At 36.1% G+C, this 23,662-nt stretch overlaps 2 protein-coding genes across 2 annotated transcripts; both read right to left on the bottom strand.

The window, feature by feature from the left end:
- Positions 1 to 986: 986 nt before the first annotated feature.
- On the bottom strand, positions 987 to 14,898 carry LOC132039684 (protein GRIP). Its single transcript, XM_059430187.1, has 22 exons — positions 14,749 to 14,898; positions 12,953 to 13,461; positions 12,652 to 12,767; positions 11,476 to 11,645; positions 10,853 to 10,946; positions 8,558 to 8,644; positions 8,387 to 8,467; positions 8,001 to 8,126; positions 7,244 to 7,352; positions 7,087 to 7,166; positions 5,604 to 5,732; positions 5,406 to 5,506; positions 4,970 to 5,103; positions 4,777 to 4,874; positions 4,584 to 4,703; positions 4,429 to 4,456; positions 4,271 to 4,329; positions 2,735 to 2,806; positions 2,606 to 2,653; positions 2,225 to 2,330; positions 2,035 to 2,093; positions 987 to 1,584 (listed from the first exon to the last, which is right to left on the bottom strand). The coding sequence occupies exons 2-22, from the start codon at positions 13,407 to 13,409 to the stop codon at positions 1,474 to 1,476; spliced, it is 2,385 nt and encodes a 794-aa protein (XP_059286170.1). The 5' UTR covers positions 13,410 to 13,461; positions 14,749 to 14,898; the 3' UTR covers positions 987 to 1,473.
- A 1,467-nt stretch (positions 14,899 to 16,365) lies between these two features.
- Positions 16,366 to 23,329, bottom strand: LOC132039692 (serine acetyltransferase 2-like). Its single transcript, XM_059430199.1, has 10 exons — positions 22,843 to 23,329; positions 21,652 to 21,849; positions 21,500 to 21,559; positions 20,875 to 20,970; positions 20,766 to 20,790; positions 20,495 to 20,589; positions 18,388 to 18,554; positions 18,225 to 18,298; positions 17,096 to 17,155; positions 16,366 to 16,729 (listed from the first exon to the last, which is right to left on the bottom strand). Exons 1-10 carry the CDS (start codon positions 23,107 to 23,109, stop codon positions 16,716 to 16,718), a joined length of 1,056 nt encoding a protein of 351 aa, XP_059286182.1. The 5' UTR covers positions 23,110 to 23,329; the 3' UTR covers positions 16,366 to 16,715.
- Between the last annotated feature and the right edge of the window lie 333 nt (positions 23,330 to 23,662).

The raw sequence follows: 23,662 nt of genomic DNA, 5'->3' as shown, positions 1-23,662 counted from the left end.
CTTGCTTAAATGCAGCAAATAGACAAACACAGTAAGATAATCAAAGGTGCATGCAAATTCTGTTGAGCATCGTTATAAGTTCTCTTGAACCACTAAAATGGTAAGCTTTCTCTCAAAAAGTACCCCAAGCACAAAAAAATATTTGAGACTTGTAACTAAGGACATATTTAAAAAAAAAATACATAAATTTAAGTTGGTATTACAAACCTCAGATTTTTAAAATAAACAATATCATTAAGTTGTGTGTATTGAAATACACTATTACAATTTATTAACCTTATTTGTCAATTATAAAAAACGTCGATGAAATACCTCTCAATTATTGTAGTTAGGATATCTAGAATTATTCTTGTTAATATTGTATGTGAAAGTTGCTAATCTTAAATGATTTGGCATGTTCTTTCCATTTTCCTACTTTCAGGAAAGGAAAAAATTTTCAAGGGTAAGTTAAGACAAGACAAGACTCAACATTCAAGAACCAATCGTTGTCTATACCATACCACCAACCTCAACTATAACTCTAGACAGTGATGGAAGCTTTGCAAGTTATAACGTGCTCTATTTAATTGGTTGAATTTTTCAGATCTAGTATATGAGTCCAAAACGTGGTTGCCAAGAATCACCATTCTTTGTATCGGGTTCCTGATTTTAGATAATTAAATGCCAGACTATATGCTCCCCTTGACCGACAAATAGAGTAATATTTTATAGCGGCTAATGTTCAGGGAAATTGACCAAGAGTAAGATCGGCTGTTTGCCAATTGCCAGTTACAGCATGGAAGCAACGACTCCAAAACTAATGTTTAGTCTAGGGGCAGACGTCACCTCTAATATTGTTATTCAAATTGAAAACCAGCTACAGCTATTGAATGAAGAATCAAAGGTTTCTTATCTCCACTGTAGTCATGCTGATACTCAGACAATCATAGTATTACGTTTTGATATTATTATTGATCTGATTGCCTCAAAGTAATATATTATGATCCTAATATAAATCCAGTGTTAAAGCTTCTCGTAATTACAACTTTGAATACTTCTTATACAAACGTTTAGATGTCTTGAAGCAATGACTTTACAGCGGTAACCTAAAATACCTCTGGCAATCCACAAAGTAAAAGTAAACTCAGAATAACTCTTACACTATTATTTCATGAATTTCACAAATGCGTTCTTCCCTCTTTCTCTACACCCAAAAGAAAAATGGGAGAACGAAATACCTCTGGTATACAATTCATGTGAAGAACGAAAGATGCTCTACTCTTGCCCTGTATCTCGTATTGCTTGTGTTTTGTTCTTCTTTTGGATCAGTTCTATACAACAAAAAAATTCTTTGACAAGGCATTCTTTGTTAATTACATGAGAACACAAAAATTTCCTCTACTGTCCTTCCACGTCTGCTCCAGACTATCCAATCTACTTGAAGCTGGATTAGACAACGTTTGGGTAGCATCTCTACAGCCATCATAATGGCTATTAAGAGAATGAGAATCTAGAAAACAGTGAGCTCCCAGATCCAGAAGTATCTTTTGCAGGGCTGGCTTGAGCTTCTAAAGAGGAGCGATATGCTTGCTGGCACTTCCGCATCTGCAAATGCATGTGTAAACTCATGAGGTTTTCAGGTTGTGTTACACTCCTATAGTTCTACTCACTACTGACACATGAGTAATTAACAAAGGAATATCAGCATGAGACTGATAACTACAAAAAGGTTCGGCTTCATATTCCTTCCAAGTTTAGTTAAAACATTACAGCACATTTTGCTATTTCTAATCATTTGATAGAACTAGATTTTGCATTTAATAGCAAAATAAGATGATTATCTGAATAAGTGTCTGTACCTGCAATCCAAATACATACACCCATGTCATATTAGCTAAAAGGTACCAAGTCACAATAAGTCTTCATGCATATATGTTTACAGAGTAGGCCTAACAGATTCGTGAATATTACTGATATATATTGTCATAACCATCACCAATATTTTAGAAATGAAAACAGTAGTTTACTACTGCAATTGGGTAACAGGAACATCACCTCCTCAGGGCTGAACTGGAGAAGCATTGCAACCACAGGTAATAGAGCCTCCACTTCACCTGTGAAATATTTATCACAAACAAATTATGATGTAAATAATTACCTACGAAAGCATTTATTTCAACTAAAAAAATCCTGCTTTTACAGGGAACAAAATTAAAACCTTTTCACTGAAACACTGAAAAGTTACCTGTCTCGAGAAGTTTTAGAATGACATTCTTAAGATACGTCATATCTACCCCTTCCCTCTTCTGTGATCTATCCATGTTCCTAAGCTCCTCTTTCAACTTAGCTTCCTGCACTCATAGAGGCAAACTTATAATGGAATCCAAATCATAAGTAGTCCAGGAAAAAAGACAACAAAGAAGATGGTTGTCTAAGCCAAGAAAAAAAAAAAAGATTCAGCTGCCTAAGCCCACTCAAACATTAAAACAATGGCTAAACAACCCAAGCCCTCCCTCCAGTCCAAAGGAAAAAGAGAGAATTAGTTATTCAGATGGAGTACACCATGTAGAAGCAGACTTACTGATGTATATTGACAGACACATGACCTCTATTTAAAGACATATACCTGCTGGCTGTGGAGACGATTTTCACGTTCGAGCTCTTCTATCTCCTCCTGAATCAAGACACACAGTCTAATGAGGGAACTATCTCTTGAGAATATTGATGTTCTCAGTTCTCGGAGCGAATAACTTACTTGAAGTGCTAGAATGTGACGTTGTGATTGAGCAAGCTCTTCTTCTCTTTGCGCTTGTTGTCTTGCCAAAACCTGAAGCACCAAGACGTTTTAATAAATATTGGCATTGACTAGTGAGACAGAAATGGAGTCTTTGAGTGCTAAAAATTTATGTTCTTAACCAAGTAGCCATTTGTCCACAGAAATTTTTCCTACTTCTCAAATTCTTTTCCAAAAAAAATGTTTGATTATACATTGGACTGATTTTCTGAAAATGTTATCAAGATGAGTTTTTCAAGTTTAATCGAAACCTTCATCCACTCACAAAATTTCAAATTATTTTTCAAGTTAAATGCATGTCGAGACACAACTTCAATTTTGAAATGCACTTTTTCAACTTAACTTCAAATAATACTTTTTTCCAAATATCACATTTTTATATCCAAACGCAGGCTAAAACTCCGGATACAGAACTTTTGATAGATGACCCGAAATAATTCCCTCACTTAAATTACACATTTGAATGTTGTTACATTGTCTTCCAATAGCTTATCACCTTGCTTTTTAAATGCCAGACAAACAAAACCCGAACCTTTTACCTCCATTATGAATCCACCATCTTTTTCTTTTTTTCTAGTTTTACCTATCCGGTATCCGAAACTCACTAACCTAACTAATCCTTGTTGGTGCTAGGTAGGCCCACCTGGGGGGAGGGGTAAAGCGCTCACTATTGGAAGATTCTCCATTCCTAGGGCTTGAAACTAAACCTCTGGTAGAGGGATCCAAACCATTCACCACATCCTCTTCATTATAGCACCCACCACACACCCTCTAGGCTAAGAAATCATTTTGCAGTCTATAAATAGTATTAAATACACAATAACATATATTTACAAGACTTTCACGGAACATTTACCACATTGGCGACTCAGCCTGCACGTTCTAACTATCAAACGAAACTCTTACACGTGGTGGCTTTGCAAGGACCACCTCAACTACCTACAATGTTTTATTATCTTAATTTGATAACTTCCAACTCCCGGAAAAGTACATCTTTATTAGAAGGTGGAAAGAAGAAGCCTTGGTGCAACGGTAAACTTGTCTCCGTGTGACCACAGGTTCGAGCAGTGGAATCTGCCACTGATGCTTGGGTCAGGGTAGGCTGCCTACACTACACCCCCTTAAGGTGCGGCCTTTCCCCGGACCCTGCATGAACGCGGAATCGTTCACCGGGTTACCCATTAGAAGGTGGAAAGAACAGCACCAAAATTCTTTCTCCTCACTTATGTTCACCAGACCTTTTACATGTACTCAAATGATTCGGGAAATAGAACTCTGTCTTACTCCAAAACACTCATACACAATCAAACTGCAATATCTGTCCCCTGACATCCGACTATCGACTTCAAAGAACTGCATAAAGCATGCCAAACCATGTTTGGGTGGACTTGAAGACTGTTGCCACTTATAGCTATGTCTCTCTTTGCCTTCTTTTCCCCCCTATGCAGAAACTGATGAAAATATTTCACATTAATGTAATTAGAAAATTGTTCATACTAGAATCTGCTGCTCAGCAGCTGAGGTAGTCGAATTCGGAGGATCCTGCTTGTCATACACTGTACAATCATTTCCAAAAGCAATATTAGTCACTGAAGGAGCTAAGAATAGTATTTTAAACTGGAGAATGAGCTAAAAGGTGCTGAAGATCTTTATACCTGTATTTGAATTTCCAGTGTAATCGGCCTGATATTTGCAGAAGAAAAACAACGATTTTAAAAGAACGCTTAAATACATATTAATAGGACCTTTGCTAAAGCAGATTAATGAATGACCAGAATGAATAGGTGATTGGAGACTGCTCCACACTTACAAAAGATTTAGACTGAAGTTTGTTGCGAAGGTTCTCGTTATCATCTAGAAGTCTAGAGATCTCATTGTCCTTCTCCTCAATCATCTTATCAGCAAGGTCACGAAAAGAATCAAGCTCTTCCTACAAGTTAAAGAACTCAGTGCCACTAAAACTATAAAGTATTATGATCACATTGATGATTACAAATCATCACCTTCAACTTTTTACAGCTTAGTTTGAGGTCCTCTAGTTCTTTTTGAGCATTATCACCAGAGGTAACCACACTCTCTGCTTTAAATGCATCATATCTCACTGCAAAATAGTATCTCGAATGATATTTCCATTTGGAAGCTGAATAAATGGCAATAAAAAGAAAGGTTGATTAGCATATCATCCTAAAAAATTACATCGCCATGTTTCTTCCACATTTTGAAGGTTTATTTCCCATGCTTCCTTCTCTTTTTGGTGGGCAGAAAAAGCAGAATTCAGCTTCATTTCCATGCTTCTGATCTGTTGCTCTGTAGCACGCAGAGCTTCATCTCTGGAAAGGATTTGATGGATAAGCGATTCTCTTTCAGCAAATAAAAAGCTAAATCAAATTTCTAATAAACTCACTGTACTACTACAATTTATATTCAAAACTATTTTGCCCGAGGGAGTGAATGAACTTAAGAGTGTCCATGTGTGTGAGCTTAATATTCAGCAAACCAAAGTAGATAGCAAACTGCAACCAGATTTATTAAGATGCATATTGTGAATGTGTGAAAAACACACCAATAATAAAAGCGTAAATTTGTTTTCAGGTCCATGTGGACATTGAACGAGTCATCAAACTCAGATTACCTGTCTGAAAGTTCCTTCTCATGATTAGCTGAAGTGTCCTTTAGATCTTGAAGGGCTTTATCCCTTTCAGAAGAGACCGACGTTAGCTCTTTCTCAGCTTCCTAAAAGAGCAAAAATTTGTCTTAGCAACAATTAAACGACCTTAATGTTAAACTGTTAATCCAAGGCATTTCTCTAGTTACACCAGGAAGCATGTACCTTCAATGCTTCCTCAAGTGCTTTAAGTTGTTCGTTGTCTCTAGCAGCAGCCAATTCAGCATCCTTTCGCTGCAGAAGTGCGTGAGCACGAGACTTGTAAGACGAAAATTCACTTTGAGTGCGACTGATCTGCAAGTTACCATAGAAGAGGAAATCATGAGATACATAAAACAAAGAGCATTTGTGTCAAGGTTTGCTACTTCTTTCCCAGTAATAAATATTAGCCACTCTTCTTTCCCAGTAATTAAAATTAGCCACTCTTCATGCAACAAACTTTCTCTAACACCAAACTCCGAAGAAGGGAATAATTAAAGTCAATGACAAGCTATTCACCATCCTAAACTCTTCTTAAAAAAGAGCTATTCAACATCCAAAATTTGCCTAATTCTATCATTGCATAGTTTGTTTATTTTCTAAAAGGTAAGTGTAAAATGCAATTTCAATATAGGTCCATTCAGAAGAAAAGAGTTTAACTGTGCCACATGAGACACAGGGAATAGAGATAAAATTTCTGTTAGAGGTAATTACAGAAGCATAATCTAGCAAGTGGGAGAAAAATCTTTTCCTGAATTCTCAAAAACTTTAAATCAGTAATTACTACACTGTCAAGGCGGACTAAATATATGTGCCTCTTGCAGATTCTTTGTACCTTTTCTCACTTCAAATGATTCTGTGGTAAAATGTCAAATATGCAATCGGAGAACATATTTTCAAGAAGAAAATAAGGGATGTGTAAACATCCAATTGATATATAATTCTTTTTGCCCATAGCTTGGGACAATGCCATTACCCAATTAATCAGTCACATCAGGAGGATCTAGATATCAATAAAAGTTCTAGAGGCATGGGTAACCACCGACCAAACACCTCCATAACCGTCAACTACTACCACTGACCAACCACCTCCACCACCAGCCTCCATCGCACAACCGCCATAGCCAACCACCACCACAACCACCAAGCACCTTCACAACTAGTCACCACCACCAACCGCCTCCTTCACACAATCACCACTACCAACCACCTCTACCACTAACTTCTATCGGACCAAAACCGCACACAATTGCACAACCATCATAGGCAACCTCCTCCATACAACCACGACCACCACCAACCACCATCTTACGACAATTATTGCCAACCGCCACCTTTGCTGCTAGCTTTTAGAGAGCGATTCATCAAATAAACAATTTATATAACAACATGTTAACAAATGGAGTATTTCCAAATTTTTTGTGGATATAATAGTTATTAGTAATTTATTTGAATTCCATATTTATTGCGTAGTTTTCAAAATAAAGATAGATTACCAACATTCAGATGCTGAAAACAGTGTTAATTATTCAACGTTCAGATCTAGATGCAATATTTAATATTTAGATGCGAATAAAGATTCAGCCGTCTTAATCTAATAAAAACAAACGGGGCCTAAACATTTGTCAGAGGAAAAATGCAGGTAAGAAAAATAAGAGATTAGAATCACCTCTTCTTTGGCCGCCATCAATTCAGCCTCTTTTGAGTTTAATACCTGAGACTGAGCAGATAATTCTGACTCCAGTTGACCTACAATGAGGAAAACAAGTATGAGATCCAAATTCATCTTTTAAACAAGGTAAACTAACCAGAATACAGGAATATACTTCTAAATTTTGCTGCTTCAATCTCAGCACGGATGCAGTTACTCTCAGCAATCTCCAGCTTTGTTCTAAGTGAATGGCAGGTGGTTTCCCAGCTCTCTTTTTCTTTCTCCTAAATGCATCAAAAACATTACAGAAGTAAGAAATAGTTTATACATCTTACAAGGGACAAAAATAAATCATTTAGAAAATGGTCATGCCAAATTAATTAGAGTTGTTATTTGCTCCATTACACAAACCACTTGACAAAACCACAAGTCATAGTTGGCATATGATCAAATATGATTATGAAAGACTACATCATGGCAGATTGAGAATCGACCCTTATGGGGACACATCAAATTGTTAATCAAAAAGGGGAATTCCCAGCACATATTTTACTATGTTCCCGTACTGGCTCTCGAGTCAAGATTAAGATGACAGCAAGGAACAACTGCAATATTATTCTTTAAAAGATCAGCAGTTTCATCCCCCACTTTTACCTCTACTCAATCAAAAAGGCACAGGCTGGAAAAGAAATTTTAGTAGGCAAAGAGTAACAAGTGTAATTTTAGGATTCCCAACAATTAAGCCCGTGATCTGATGCTTTACTGTAAGTAAAGTGGAAACTTCCTTTTCAAATGAGCAATCTCAAAAGGTAGAGGAACTTTAGCAACTTATAGTCTTGGAATAATATAATGTTTAATGACAGACATGCACCAAAAGCATAAATTATGAATGACTTTTTAAGGTCAAATTGGAAAAAGGTGTTAGCTCATACGTGTTCGCTTTTCAGATGAATAATGTCTCCTTTAACAGTTTCAACAGCAGCTCTAAGTCTTGCTGCTTCGCCAGTGGAAGCTGCATCCATCTCTGCAATCTTAGACTCCTTCTCTGCAATCAGAGCCTACAAGAGACAACACACAATCAGAACTCCAAATATCCTGAAGATACAAAACTTGAACAACTAATATATAATAGACAGGATCCTGAGAATGCTGTGGAACCAACAATCCACTGAGCAAGAAATATAAATCTCTTTAGAATGTCATTTTTCAGATCATTAATACCTCACTAAATTACCAAAATATATATGAGCAAGATGAATTTGTTTTAAATCTCTTGCATTCCTCCACCTCTGTGTACAATTAGGAATAGAGTTATTACCCGCAGAGAAGAAATTGTTTCAGTTGCTTTGTTTCTTTCAGCCAATGCCTCAGTAATTTGGGCATCCAGACTCTCTCTTTGCTGATGCAAAAGAGCAATTTATTTAGGAAATTAACTATTCAGAATTAATGAAGTTAAAGCACCAGGTCAACAGTAATACTGCCTTTGTACCTTCTGGTGCTTTGAAGAGAGGTCGTCAAGTAAAGCTTGCCTCTTCTCATCTGCTGCCTGCAGCAATGCTCGCATCTCTTCCAATTTCTGCAAAACCAAAATTCAGTAAAATCCTCTAAGTTCAAGATGTGTATCATAAGAGAACTTAAAGATAGCCCATATATACCACAATAGGCCATGAACCTTTTACAAATATCCTGGGTTTCATAATTGAACAAATGTTTTATTTCTAGCCTTTTATGTCAACATGAGATTCCTGGTCCTCTAACTATCTTTTATTTCTCCTTGAAAATACAATAGGCATCTCTCAAGACCTTGATAAACTTCTACTGAAGCTTATCCATTTAAAATCGGGAAAGCACACCAGGCCATTTAAAACACAAAGCTTGTCTTTGCTACTGGATAAAACCCTGGACCTCCATCTACACATGATGTTTGCAGAGATTTACACTAATTTGAATCCGAACCCAGCTAAGCAGCTAGCAATCTATTACAGATGACTAAACGCAAAGCACAAGAAATCATATAACGTCACCACACAACAACAACAACATACCCAGTGGAATCCCATAATGAAGGGTAGAGTGTACGCAGACCTTACATGAACATCACCACACATGAAGTGCAATTAGAGCCCGTTTGGATTGGCTTATAAGTTGGCTTATAAGCTGTTTTCAGCTTTTTTGAGTGTTTGGCTGGCCAGCTTAAAGTCATTTTGTGCTTAAAATAAGCTCAAAAAAATAATTGGACCCATTTAACTTAGTTTATCTAAAGGCTTATAAGCTGGAAAACATGCTTATAAGCCAAAAAAAATAAGTTGGACTACCCCAACTTATTTTTTTCAGCTTATAAGCTGCAAACAGCTTTAAGCTATAAGTCAATCCAAACGGGCTCTTAGTAATACTAGTGGAAAAGCTAAAAAACTAACTCGGAAAATGGATTCTTTTACTAGATATCTTGTTCAAATGAGAACAAATAGCATTCACATTGTCATGATCCCAAAAGAATTAAAGACATTTATCTGTAATGACACAAGGGAACAACAGAGAGATCAGAAACTAATAAGTTAAGCAAAACTATAAAGTCTAGTCATGTTAGCTAAAGGCCAGCTTGAGGCGCGCTTAAGCCTTGAAACTAGGTGGTATGCAACTTGGCCGCTTCCCCTCGCTTAGGCAGCACTTCAGTGCACCATGGCCTATCACCTCTAAACCCATGGGCTCTATCTTGAAGTGAGTAAAATGAAAACTATCGATGATAAAGTGATGCATTAATTAGTTAAATGAACATTATGCATGAATTATTTAGTGATTAAGTACATAAAACTAGAATTTAGTATATGAAAACTAGCAAGTATCTGAATTAGAAACTTAAAATTGTATATTGCATCTGAATTAGAGATAAAACAGGTCTTAACTTGATTGACATGAGTATTACTCAAATTTCAATTATTTTCAGTCCACTGCTTCAATGTTTTATTACATTATGATTTTTTATTTCCCATCTTGCCTTTGTTCTCAAAACAAGCTCTCTCGAGCACCATTTGCTTAGAGCCTCAGCTAACACACTCTTCTAGCCATTTCTCCTTTAACAGTATCTTTACAAATTAAAAGAGCTTTAAAGATGCCCTTTTGCTGGTGAAAATAAAAACGAATAGCTAACTTTCCAACAATTTTCTTATAAAAAAATGCCAGTCTGCCAAATCAACTCTCTTTTTTATTAATGAGTTCTGCCAGATCAACTTGTCTACTAACTTGTCCGAAAGCTTTCATCTAATTCCTCAGACAACACTTCAGTTAACAGACTTCACAGCAGCTTTTTCGGACATGGAAATGATATTGGGAAGGTTAACACTTCATAAGACTCCAATAACACTAAAATCTAATACAATTTACAAGGAACCAGCTTTGGGTGTAGAAACATTTGGTACTCAACGCAACCTTGATGCTAATAATCAAACACTCATTTCTTCTTATCCCTCCTCCACAGAGCGCACCTTAAACTGGAGCCCAATCTTGTCCTATTGGTTTCAGTTTTACTACAGATACTTCTATCATAGCAATTTACCCACACAAAAGTCAAAGGGCTTCCGGACTACGCTTCAAGGTAGTTGAAACTACTTGATGTCAAATCATGGGTACATAAAATTGCATACAAATACCAAAAGGAATTAAGAAATACTTAGAAGACAGGTAAGGACATGAGACTGACTCAGGAAGCCATTAAACAAATTGACACTATTCTGATTATAGGCATGTAACTTGAACAAGATGTGAAAAGTTTCTCACAGCTGCACACCTGCTCTTTCTCTACAAGTGCCTGTTGTGATGCCTCCAGAGCAATATCTTTTGGTGCCAAAGAACGGCGCAGCTCTTCAATGTCGTCTCTGAGCCTAAAAATGAACAAATTTATGAAGTGAAAATAAATAATGATAGAAAGCATCTTAAGATTAGAAAATCCAAAAGAAAATTTCACATTCAGAAAAGCAATACTTAATTATTTGATATAACAAAATAGACAGAACATCCAACACCAGTTGACATGAACTAGCTTTGCATCTAACAAAATTGACAATTCCAAAGCCTGATGTAACTATTTAATAAAGACTTAGCTTCCATAAAAAAGAGAAGACGTATTTTATTATTACAGCGAGCAATTTCGGCGTTAAAAGGACAAGACAGTTTGACAAAATGCAAGGTGAATACGTTGAAAAAATATTTTCTCATTTAGTATATGGACACTGGAGGAGCTCAAAGGATAATGTTGTTGCTCAATCAAGAAGCTGTTCAACAGGTAGCTCTGATGATATCTCTTTGTTCTATTTCCCTTATCTTTTTCTACATAGCTAATCCAAACAATAAGCAGATAATCCAATCACTTGTGGAGAAGCAGTGTCAACTAAGTTAATAAGGAGAACCTACTTGTTGTTTGTACTTCTTAACTGTTGCCTATCCAAATCCATTGCTTTCAATGCCTCCTGAGCGTGTTGTCGATTGCGTTCCAACTCTTGCTGCAATGCAGACAGTTGAGAGGACGCACGCTCAGATTTCTCATTGACATCACGAAACTGGGCCTCGAGATCATCTTTTTCCTAAAGAAACAGAATTTAGACAAACAGCAGTTAATTATTGTGATTCTCGCTTTAAAAATGAAAAAAAATGGAAACAACTAATGCTGAATAACTTGTCCACGGCATTTTTTATCTTAATATCCAATCCAATTGCATCTTTAGGGAGAGAAATAAATAAGACCAAATCATGACCACTTTCGTGATTCCTCCACTTCATTCAAACAGTGCTTTCATGCTCACCTTAGTTGTTTTAAAGTTAAGGCCATTAAGCTCTACTTTTGGATTTTCGTCAAGGACACAATTAAACTTTAATAAGCAGCTCTTAAATCACTCCACAACACTGTATTCACAAAGGGCAGATTCACAAGCGAAATAGTCCAATTCTTTTGAGCTAAGCGACAGTCTACTGAGCATAAGTAACTTTACCATCAACACCAATACCAACTACTAAGCAGCAATCTCAACCTACAGGGAAGAGTAGACTATCTTCCTCTACAATGTCGTTTTGCATCAATTTTTTTTTTTTTTTTTTCAATCTGGTAGTTTCATGTCGGAGTTACGGTCCATAGTACTACATATTCAATATATCGGGTGACTCCTAATGCAAAAGCACAGATAGGCTGAAGGGCAAGGAAGACGAATATAAGGAAGAAAGACTAATGAAAGTGCAGCCCCTTCGCATCTTCGGACGATTTGGAGAGAAAAGAGTAGTAAAATTTGAAGGAGATGAAAACCATCCATAATCAGGGAAAAGCCTTCCATTTCTGTCAAATGACCGGCCTCCCCTGGCTCTTCCGCTATCCAGTCTCCCTTTCCTCCCTATGGTATGCTCCCCCCGGCGCAAAGTTCTCTCTGGTTCATTTGTGTTTTTGTTTATCAGAATATACTGTTATCTATAGAAGGTTTGCTAGAATTCGGAAGGTTTTGTACATGTAAAACACCTTTTTAAAAGTTGAACAAGTTTTGATGAAAAATTAATGAAAGACATCAGACTTATCAAATAAAAGAGGATGATCTCAGGATTTACCTTCTGCACCTCTTGAATACGCTGCTTTGCTCGTTTGTGAAGTCTATTGAACTTTGAGTCTAGCTCTGAGTACTTCTCGTCACGTTCTTTTATTTCCTGATCCATCTTATCTTGTACTATTCAAACAAACCATATATCGACTTCAGAATAGCATATCTACTTTATCAACTGAAATTAAGAAAACTACCAATGAAAGTACAGCACTACAATTTAGAACTTATCATCAAAGCCCAAGTTCTGTTATTGATGTTTGAATTCAGGAAAATTGAAGAACAAAATGGAAGTCAAAGAAAATCACAACCTTCAGCAACTTTGGCAGACAACTCTTGGACCTTTGTGTCTGCTTCTAAATATAGTGTTTGAAGATGCTTTAGTGCTTCCTCCGCAGCACCTCGTGTTTGCTTTTCCTCCAAAAGTTCCCTATTCAAAGATTCAATCTTCTCATTAAGGTCTTCTGAATTATGAGTTGCCCCATTTTCATGCACAACTGCTTTAATTTGTTGACCAGATTCATCGGAATAAGTGTCGATGTTTTGCCATCCCACAATCTGAGATTTCAGATATTCATTCTGGAAATTAAGTTCTACGAGCATTTGTACAAGATCATCATGGCTATCACCTGTATGTTGGTAACTATCATCAATCCCGTTCTCCTTTACATGATTACTCTCAATATTGAAGTTATTGAACTGTGTCTTTGTTTTGTTAGCATCTTCCGTGTGATTATCTGCAGCCCCACCACTAATATCTCCCTCCATTATTTCCGCTTATGCTTCTGAGAAGTAGGGATTAAACTGTTTCATCCATCAACTGCAATGAGTAACAATCACAAAAAAAACAAGATCAATGATCCACAATTATTGATCATGTAATTCAGAATTGAAATTAAAGAATGAAAGATAAAATGACACTAACATTGGCTCCAAAAGCTCCTAAGTATCCACAGTTTTTTTTTTTTTTTTTTAAAAAAAAAAAACTCGTATTTTGAATGTAAAATTCTGGAAAATATATAAAAGTTTCATAGTAAGATTCAACATGCAAGCTAATTTGATTAAATGGAAGCTAGCTGGTATAAGATTCCAAACTTCACATCGAATACTTCTTAGGCCTACCTCTACCCCTCTCAAGCCCACTATGGCCAACCTCTCACACCTCCTTATTGAGGCATCTGCACATCTCCTCCTAAACCATCTCAATCTCACTTCCCGCATCTTATCCTCCACAGCCACTCCCACCTTGGCCCGAATATTTTTATACCGAATCGTATCTCTCCTGGTATGCCCACAAATCCATCTCAACATCCTCATCTCTGCTACTCTCATCTTTTGGACATGGGAGTTCTTGACAGGCCAACATTCCATCTCATATAACATAGTCGGTTTAGCCACCACACTGTAGAACTTACATTTAAGTCTTGGCAGCACATTCTTATCACACAGAACGCCGGACCCCAATACGATGTGTGACATCCTCGTTAATCTCCCAATTACCGTGGATTACTGACCCCACCGTGTACTTGAAACTTCCTGTCTTGGGGATGACCTGTGTGTCAAGCCTCACTTCCACATCCGCTTCATGGGTCACGTCACTGAACTTGCACTCCAAATATTCAGTTTTGGTGGATTAAACGGAAGCTGGTATAAGCTTGCAAACTTCATAGACTATCTCTCTCTATCAGCATCTCACATTGATCACACCAACGTAGCTTTAGTTTCCGCAAACACAGAGGAAATTGCCTCCTTGTCTATTATTTCCAAAGAGCTACTGGAAACTCAATAGAAGTAGAGCTTTATTACCAGTAGCATATATGTCATACCCATATTTTTTCCTATCAGCTAATGGAAGCAAAGAAAAAGAAATAGGAGAAAATCACAAAAGAGAATTAGGCTTACTTAAACAGTTGAATTCACATTTCTGCTGCTAAATTGATTACAGTATCAACCAGATCCTACGCTTAACTAGAAATTGAACCGACCTCAATTTTACAACCGGAGCTAAATTACCAATGTATCAACACAGAAAACGAGCAAACATGTATGCATAGCATCATTACCTAAAATTGGAAAAGATTTAAAAAAAAAAAAAAAAAGGGCTGACCTGTGAAGTAAGTATGGATGAAGCAGTGGGGAACTGCAGATCTAGAATTAGAGAGAATTGAAATGATGTGTAATATTATTAAATCTCTTTATTATTTGAGTGTCAAAAGGACAAATCTGAATAGTCCGCAAAGGAAGCTCTAAGATCGCGTGGGGTGGAGCTTGCAATCTCACGCTTCCACCATACCATCAACGCTTTTATTTGTATCTTGTAATCTCATTTTCCAACTTTCACTTGTTTAGTTTAAATATTTTTTTCCCCAAGGGTTATTTGGTTTGCTGATCAAACACTTTTTCTTAACAATATTTATTATTACCTAAGAGTTTTAATAACTTCGGAAATTTAGATATACTTATTCCCGTTGTCTACTTTTACTTGGCATGCCTAGAGCAGTAAATAGAATGATAATTTTATTATATCACCCCTTATTATTACTAAGTTATCTAATGATTGAAATTAATTAAATGTAATTAATAGTAAAGGTCAAATAAGAACAAAATGGTAAATCATCTCTTAATTTTTCAAACTGGATAAATAAAGTGAACATTTATTTTTAGTATACAGGATATGTGAAAATGGACGGAGGGAATAGTAGTTTTTTTTTTATGAATTATTTTAATTTTGAAAAAAATTGATAAGAAGTGTTAATCGTAATATAATGTGGAATAAAAGTTGGAATATTAGTCAAAAAATAATTTATCCTCATAAATAATGTTAAAATGTTTTTAGTTTTTGATAGATGCTTTTAAATACCCAAACAGCAAAAAACTCGTTTCACCTGTCATGCTAGACACACTGCTCCAAGTTCTTCAAATTAAGATCTGATTTTCAATTGTTTGTATAGGGATTTCCGCGGTTACTTTTAATGTCATTTTCCTTAGTATTCCTAGTAACTTTTAAACGTTACTACTATATTAAAATGAAAATTTTGCAAATTGTTGGCAAATCAAACTGATTTGGCAAATTACTCAAAACACTTGACTCAATAAGTAGCTGTCAGAATTTAGAGTGGTGCTTCTCGCATAATGAGAGAAAGTAGGGGTAATACGACGTAACTAACGTGTGTCTAGAATCAAATATTCCAATTTTCTCATGTTCGGTCGGTTGAAATTTTGGAAAATAATATTTTCCAAGTACCTCTGTCCTATTGAAAAAAAAAGAAGAAGATGAACCTCTGTTCTCTCTTTCACTCTTCTTTTTATTTTTCATTTTCTATCTAATATTACATTAGTAGTTGCAAGAAAAAGAATTGAAATGATAATTAAAAAACTTAGTTTGATAGATAAAATGACAGTCTCAAAGTAGTTAAATTCCTTTGAGTTGTTGACAGATTTAAAGTCATAGTATATATTATATAATATACTGTTAGTAGAATGGTCCAAACTTGGACCCAAAATATCTCGTGAAAAATATCATACAAAATGAGGAGAAGCATCTGTTCTTTAGAATATCGAAAGTTCTGAATTTCCTTGCTGGAAAATCTTTTAAAGCTACAGAGGAATTCAGTTTTCCAACCAAACGAGAACCGTTACTGTTTTCTTTGCCTTCCAGAAAAAACACTATTCTGCAATACCTATTGCATGATTCTAGCCCATTTTTATATGGCCATCAATTGGCTGTCGGTAAAGTATGTCTCCTCAACAATAAACAACAGTCTGTCCAAATATTTTCAAAGGATCTCATGCTAGTGCAAACAGTGTTGCAACATGATGAGTCTAATATACAAGTAAGTGATTATCTCCAGAAAAAAGAAATACATAATTCATCTGGGCACAAATTACATGGCATTACATGTCGATTGAATGATTATCAATCTTTAAAGGAGCTTTTATTTTTCTATTTTCAGAAATCCTATATCAAGATGGTGAAAATACAAAAATCATTTTCACCCATTGAAGTGAATTGGGGTAAATTTAAGTCAAATGAAGATGTGTCTTCATTAATCTCTCATGTTGAGCTATCGTCTTTTAAGCAACCGCTCCTGCCAATAAGAGATGCAGAGAAGAATAATGTGGAAATCAGATGGTTAACCAGAAATGTGATGCAATTAATACAAGACAAGCTTGAGCGCTCGTGACTGCTAAAAGTGTCCAGAGAACTTTTCCAACATATTTGGCTACTGGAGTCCGGAAACAGCAAAGATACTAGGCTATACTTACGGAACACCCAAACTGGAATATATATAACAGCATTATTATTGATTTAAATGTGGCAAAGCGGATAGCTTGCTTCCAGGCAGAAGCTGCTGTCGGGGCAAAGCTCAAGTCGGACAGGAGAATCTTGGTTCTTTCCAACTAAGGCAAATATATCCCTACTATAAACAACATACAGCATAATGAAATCTTACCGTTGGATCTTGCTTCTTTGCATCTAATGGATACTTGTTTAAAAAATTCCTTGCTGGCATCTGCAATAGGGCAATGAAAATAAATGAGCAGTTAATTTCCAAGCAAAGGGAATGAGGAATCCAATAAAAGTTTACTGTTGGTATCATGAGCAATCAAACAAGAAACACCAGAATTTATGATTCTCATATTTCTCAAATCGCTGTAAACTACAGAGGAATGTCAAGACATTCAGTACAACCAGTCAGTATGAGCCATCAGGATATTAGACTGGTGATTCAGATGTCTAATATGTCAATTCTTACTATTCAAAGAAACTAGAAACAATTCTTGCGAGGAAGTCATGATGACTTTTACTTCAACATTCTTAAACATCTTCAAGATTTGATGGAGTAAAGATGAATATTGATCATGACGGGTCATATAACCTGTCCAATCGTACAAATTACTGTTCTGCCTAAAGTTTCCATCTAGGACCTGATTTGTTCTAATTCGTGGCACCTTCTCTCAAGTTTTGACATTATCTCTCTGTCCTTATAGTAAAAAGAATAACGTCAGTCTGCTCAACAGCTACTTTGGAGACTCTTCTCTCTCTCTCTCCCACACTCTGATATTCCATTGTTCCACTTATTTAAATCTAAAATGGGTTCTAACAGGATATTTCATTGTCTTCCTAGGGGAGGGGTTCGATGTTGAATCTCTTATTTTTTTTTACTGGTAGGGTTAAATGTTGAACATATTTTCTCCCCCTTATTGTTCCCATATCATGTAGACAAGCGTATGTATTTTAAACAAAGCAACTCCAATCAGATCTTCCAGGAAAACCTTTTAAGAATTCTCCCTTTTACCATCCTCCAGGACCAAAACAACATGATAAAGAAGATCCATCATGTTCCTCCTCCTCCTTAAGTAAATACACAACAGCTAGCTCTTGCAAGAGAGGTCAGCATTTCTTTTTCTCCCTCCTCCTTAAAGCAACCAACTTATACTTCTATATACATGCATATGTGGCATATTTATCATAACAAAACCAACTGCAATAGAGGGAGTTCCAAGGGAGAAGACTTTTCTTTTTTTTTTTTTAATAAGGAGAGAGAAATGAATCTACTAAACCAAACATCTTTGACATACCATGCTTCATAGTTAAAGATGGATCTTGATCATCTACATAACCAATCACCTTTGCGGGTATTCCTGTCACCATGCTGTAAAACCAAAAGAAGGCACATGTACATCATGTATTATCAGACTATTTTACAGATAAACCAGCAGTTCATAATATATAGTATTCAACCTGTGGGGAGGAACATCCTTCATTACAAGGGAACCAGCACCAACCATTGCACCTTCCCCTATTTTTATATTTCCAAGTATAGTTGCACTAGCTCCAATAAGTGCACCTTGACCTATGTTGGGATGCCTATCACCAATTTCTTTTCCAGTACCTCCTAAAGTTACACCCTGAACAAAATCTATTTAGATAAAAAAAAAGTGTCCTACACAAAATTTCTACGACAAACATCTCTCCAAAATGAATCTACAGACATGATGTGGAGAATGGTTAATAAGTTATTCTATGTTAAAGACAAATACATGAAGAAGAGCCTGGGTGTCTACTGTCTAATCATAACCCATTTAGCAGATGCAAGGCAATAAATGAGCTTCACAATAGGATCCAGAGATTGAAAGTTTAAGTTGGTTGGAGCACGAGTTCATGCAGGACTGTCTACTTATAACCCTCTCAGCCCCTGGGAGCCAATAAATGGGCTTCATTATGGATTCGGGGTTTGGAAGTTTAAGTTGGTCAAACGACAAGTAAAAGAACCTTTCCCTGAATTGGCCAAGGCAAGTAAAATGCTACTAATCCCCTACCAAATTTTGTCCGGCTTTGACTTCGTGCGGTTATTAGGACAAGAATTAAAATTACAAGTTGTTTAGTATTTTGTTGCAAGGACATGGGCCGTGTATTGAGTTTATAAGATGGAGGAATACTGATGAGCGTAACAAGCAACCAATATTTTTGTCGCATAAAGTGTATTGACTTCCCATTTTAGAAAAGTAGACAGTACTTTGAGACTGACCAAAAAGGAAATTCGGACTATCTTCAGGATAGAAGAAGCACATATGAACTTTCTTATGAAATTCAGTTGCCCAGCTTATATAGCACAGATTGATGATAGTCTAGGTGACGGAATGAATTCTTTAGGTAATAGTGCATAAGGCTTCCTTTTCCTTTCACAGAGAAGGATTCGCGCTAGTTGCCACCTCTGGACATCACCAGAAATCACTACACGAGAAATATACCGTTGCCCATAGGTGCAGAACTTTTTTGACAGGCTTCCCCTCGTGTCTACAATTACATTCTGGTGGGTATATGAGCTTATTCTTAAATCTCTACTCTCTTCAGCATATGCCACATAGATTAGATCGTATACCTGCCACAAAAAATTCAAGAGAAAGAATCCACACCTCATGAACTGGCAGAGCTCTGCAAGGAAGGAGGAGGGGGCGGGGGGGGGAGGGGGGTCGTTGGGGGTGGAAGGGGTCCTACAGTATTTCTCTACACTTATATAAGGATACATGATTTGAAAAGTGACTGATGCTGAACTGAAATTTTACTTGTAAACTTAAAATTATAGAATAAACTGAAATTCACTCACTGAAAGTGATCTATCCAAATTCAATCAATCACTTAAAAGCGCAATGCTGACAAGCTCCAAAGAAAGGATTTAGTTGTGCAACTTCTCTACCAACCTTTACAATAGCAGAATATTGTCAAAAACCATCAAAAGAACGAAAGTATCTGCTGAAATTAACCTATTGCTCTGGTTTATCAGCTAACGAAAAAGAAAAAAGAAAAAGAAGGCTGAAGTAGGAGGCTCAATGTGGTAAGTAAAAATTAAAACAGTGCATGTGGACTGTTTTTTTTTTAAAAAAAAAATCGCATGTGGAGAAATGTACCATCTGCAAGTTCAAGGATAGTCAACAAGGCTAGAAATGAAAGAATTTGATTGATAGAACAAACCAAGAGGGCTCACATGATGAGAGCACAAAAAATTTATCCAAGTTTATCAGCTGTATATATCCCCTATACTAATTTAAGTTTAGCTCTGGATGTTTCAAACATCTTGGTGGATACAAGACAATGAAAACGTCTGATCATTAATTTGTTAACATTGCATGCTTGAAGAACTCGAAAAAAGGTTATCAGGCATATAAATACCTGTATTTTACCATAGCCATGATACTCAAATTTCTGTTAGATCTTTTAATATGAAGGCAACATGAATAAGCAAAAACTTAACTATCATATCCTAACCACAATCACATAAGCCACAGTGCAGGAAATTGGTATTAAATGACACACTAACACTCAACATAGAGGAATCAGCATAACTCACCTGCATAAGTGAAACTCTATTCCCTATGACAGCGGTTTCACCAATTACAACACCAGTCGCATGATCCAGAAGAATTCCCTCTCCAATTTTGGCAGCTGTTTTAAGGCAAACATAGGTATAACCTAGTCATATTTATCTGATGCAGGTCCACTAATAAGATAATTGACTGGTAGTTTTTATGAAGGTAACTCTTGTGAGAATATAACTGACAAGAATATACAGAAATCATATCTTTTGGTGCAGTAGCGAGGTGGAGAAACTAAATGATTACCTGGATGTATATCAACTCCAAAGACCTGTATTGAAGTGATAATTTTATATTACCCAGTGCCATTGATAATGATAAGATGGCTATCACCAAGTAGAGGATATAAGATTACCTCACTAACTCGACTTTGTAACGCCAGTGCCAAGACTTTGCGCCCTTGATTCCATAACGCATGTGCAACTCTATGTGTTTGTAAAGAATGATAACCCTAAAAAGATTAATTTTGATATCAGGATTTTGACAATTTGCAATCAATTTTCAGAACGCAAAATCCTCAGTGGAGAGAACCATAATTCTCTTGTCCTGTGTCCTCTCTCTATAAATCAACTAAAGGCGGTGGTAAAGGGAAACTGATAAGAAGCACGGAGGTTTTAAGATAAGAAACAGACTTGCTAAATAGATAGTTTGCGGTGGTAAAGGAAAACTGATATGAAGCATGGAGGTTTTAAGATAAGAAACGGACTTGCTAAATAGATAGTTTGCCTTGCTAAGAATCCAGGAGAACAAATAAAAACCAAGAGTAAACTTAATGAGGTCCATTTACAAGTTCACTGGATTTAGTATTTTAATTGATAGCATCTTGCGAAAAGAAGTTGATGTAAGGGTAAGCAAATATTCAACAAACATGACGCGGACATAAAAATGAGGTTCCACGGCAGGGAAAAGATGGAAAGGATAAAACAAAAAAATTATCAATAATCAGCTATAAATAGAATGAAAGACCAAGGGCGCTGCACCTTAAGGTACAAAAGAGCAGAAGAATATGACAAACATGAAGGATCTCTATCTTTACATGCCTGTCAAGGGGGAGGGACAAAAGGAACTGTTAGTACTTGTCAAAAAGAATAAAGATAGAATATATTTGAGATTCACCGGATCTTGATGGCACCTGTAAATCAAGTCGAATAGAACATTGGATGCATCGATTGTGCATTAATACATCACAAAATATGTCCATTAATTGAGTTGCCAAAAGTGTAGCATTTTGCAACCGATTGGAAAGAACAAAACTCAATGCCCGCTCCAAACAATCATGTGTTAAGATACTCGCATACAAGAAGCTGCTCAATATTGGCTCCTTCTCTGCCTGGATCGCAGAATAGAAACAACATTAAATGGTTCCACAAGGCTATCAGCTAAAAACATTTTCAAAGTCTATGCAAAACTAACAAATCGAGAGAATCCAGCTACAAAAATTTACAAAGTAGATTTCAGATCTTTATTCTACATGTTCTCTTGATGACAGAAAGCTGTAAAACACACAACAGAAAATTACTGTAAGAGAGCAATCATTTGACCATTGCTGAATATGCTACTCCCACTGCTTTCATACTATAACACTATCAAATTGTTACATTTACTCCGCCCGGAAAAATTACAAACACTTGGACACTCAAAAACATCCATTTGTTCATAAGACTAACAGAGAATATTAGATATCGGGTTTAATTGATATCCACCATTCTCAACTGTGAGAGTTAATCTATCAGGTGACTTTTTAAGCTATGTTGCTCAGACTCTTCAAAATTACCGCCAGATGTGTGTCAGATCCTCCAAAAGCTATGAACTTTTAGATGGTAAGCAACATATATATCTTAAAAGTAAGCTCTAAGTAGCTGTCTATAGCACGTGTGAATGGGTAAACTGGAAACAAGGATAAGTAACTTGCTTCAACCATTAAACTAGTACTCCAATAAAGTAATATGGCTTAAATTCTTAGCTAGCAATTATACCACTGATATAAATCAAATCCCAAGAAAGACTATAACCAAACAAAAGGGAAAAAATTACACTTCACAAAGAAAGGAAAAGAATAGCAACTAAGGAGAAAGATGCAGAAATAAATCTTTTTCCTTTTTGGTTCTTTGTAACTTGGATGAAACAGTTCTCTCGAGGTCAAATTAATGTAAAGCTATGTAAAAAAACATGTTCAAATCCCAAGTAGTGATTATTCTTCTTAGATGCACATGTTTGGATTCTTGTGAACGCATCAAGGTTGAAACAGTTAGGTGCACACAAGTGGTTAAAAGAAAGAAAGAAAAAAATGTAAAGGTTACAATCTTTATGAACAAAAACATACCTCTAACTTAGCTTCAAGCTTAACAGCATCCCAAATAGGGTCACCTACAGTAGAAGCCGTGTTAGCAACAGATATGATCAAGTTGGGGTCAGGCTCCGATACACCAACAGCATAAACTGGAAACACTTTTTCTAAGCGGTATTCCCCCATAGCTGAATTGGGTCTTGAATTTTCTGAGTTTTCTTGATCTTCTTGAACCTGTAAGGTGGTGCTTCTCATTTGAGGAAGAGTAAACCAAGTGTCTTCGCTTAAACAAGAACAAGCCATTCAAAAAGAGTGATATGTTTTTTTGAGTGTTGATATAGGATTTAACCACGTGTTAGAGCAGAGTGAAGACGACCTTTAGGGTTCCATTATAAGGTGCATGCAATGATGAAGCGTTTAAAAAAAAAAAAAAAACAGAAGGAGACATACGAATAAGAAAAAATGATGATGACGATGATACACATAAACACTACACTTTGTGTGGGAGCTGGTAGAAACTTTTCATGTTTTCTTTTGCTTTTATCTTTTAGGTTTTGGGATCCGTGTGGTTGATTTAGAAAGACGCAGATTCGGAACATTTTGGACCATAGGAACCTTGTATATATCTCTTTGTTTTAATTTATGTGAACTTATTTTTTTTTTAATTCGTATCAAAATAAATGACCTTTTTTCTAATTTAAAAATAACTTTACTTTATTAAATAACTTACCGCCACACAAATATTCAAGACTTATTTTGAACCACAAGATTCAAAAGTCTTTATTCTTTTTTAAATATGCTTGAAAATAGATCTACATAAATCAAACGGAAGTAGATATAGACTATGTTGGACCAC

The sequence above is a fragment of the Lycium ferocissimum genome, chromosome 2 (assembly GCF_029784015.1).
Source record: "Lycium ferocissimum isolate CSIRO_LF1 chromosome 2, AGI_CSIRO_Lferr_CH_V1, whole genome shotgun sequence".
Lineage (NCBI taxonomy): Eukaryota > Viridiplantae > Streptophyta > Magnoliopsida > Solanales > Solanaceae > Lycium > Lycium ferocissimum.
The sequence above is the reverse complement of the archived record's forward strand: the minus strand, read 5'-3'. Positions and strand labels throughout refer to the sequence as shown.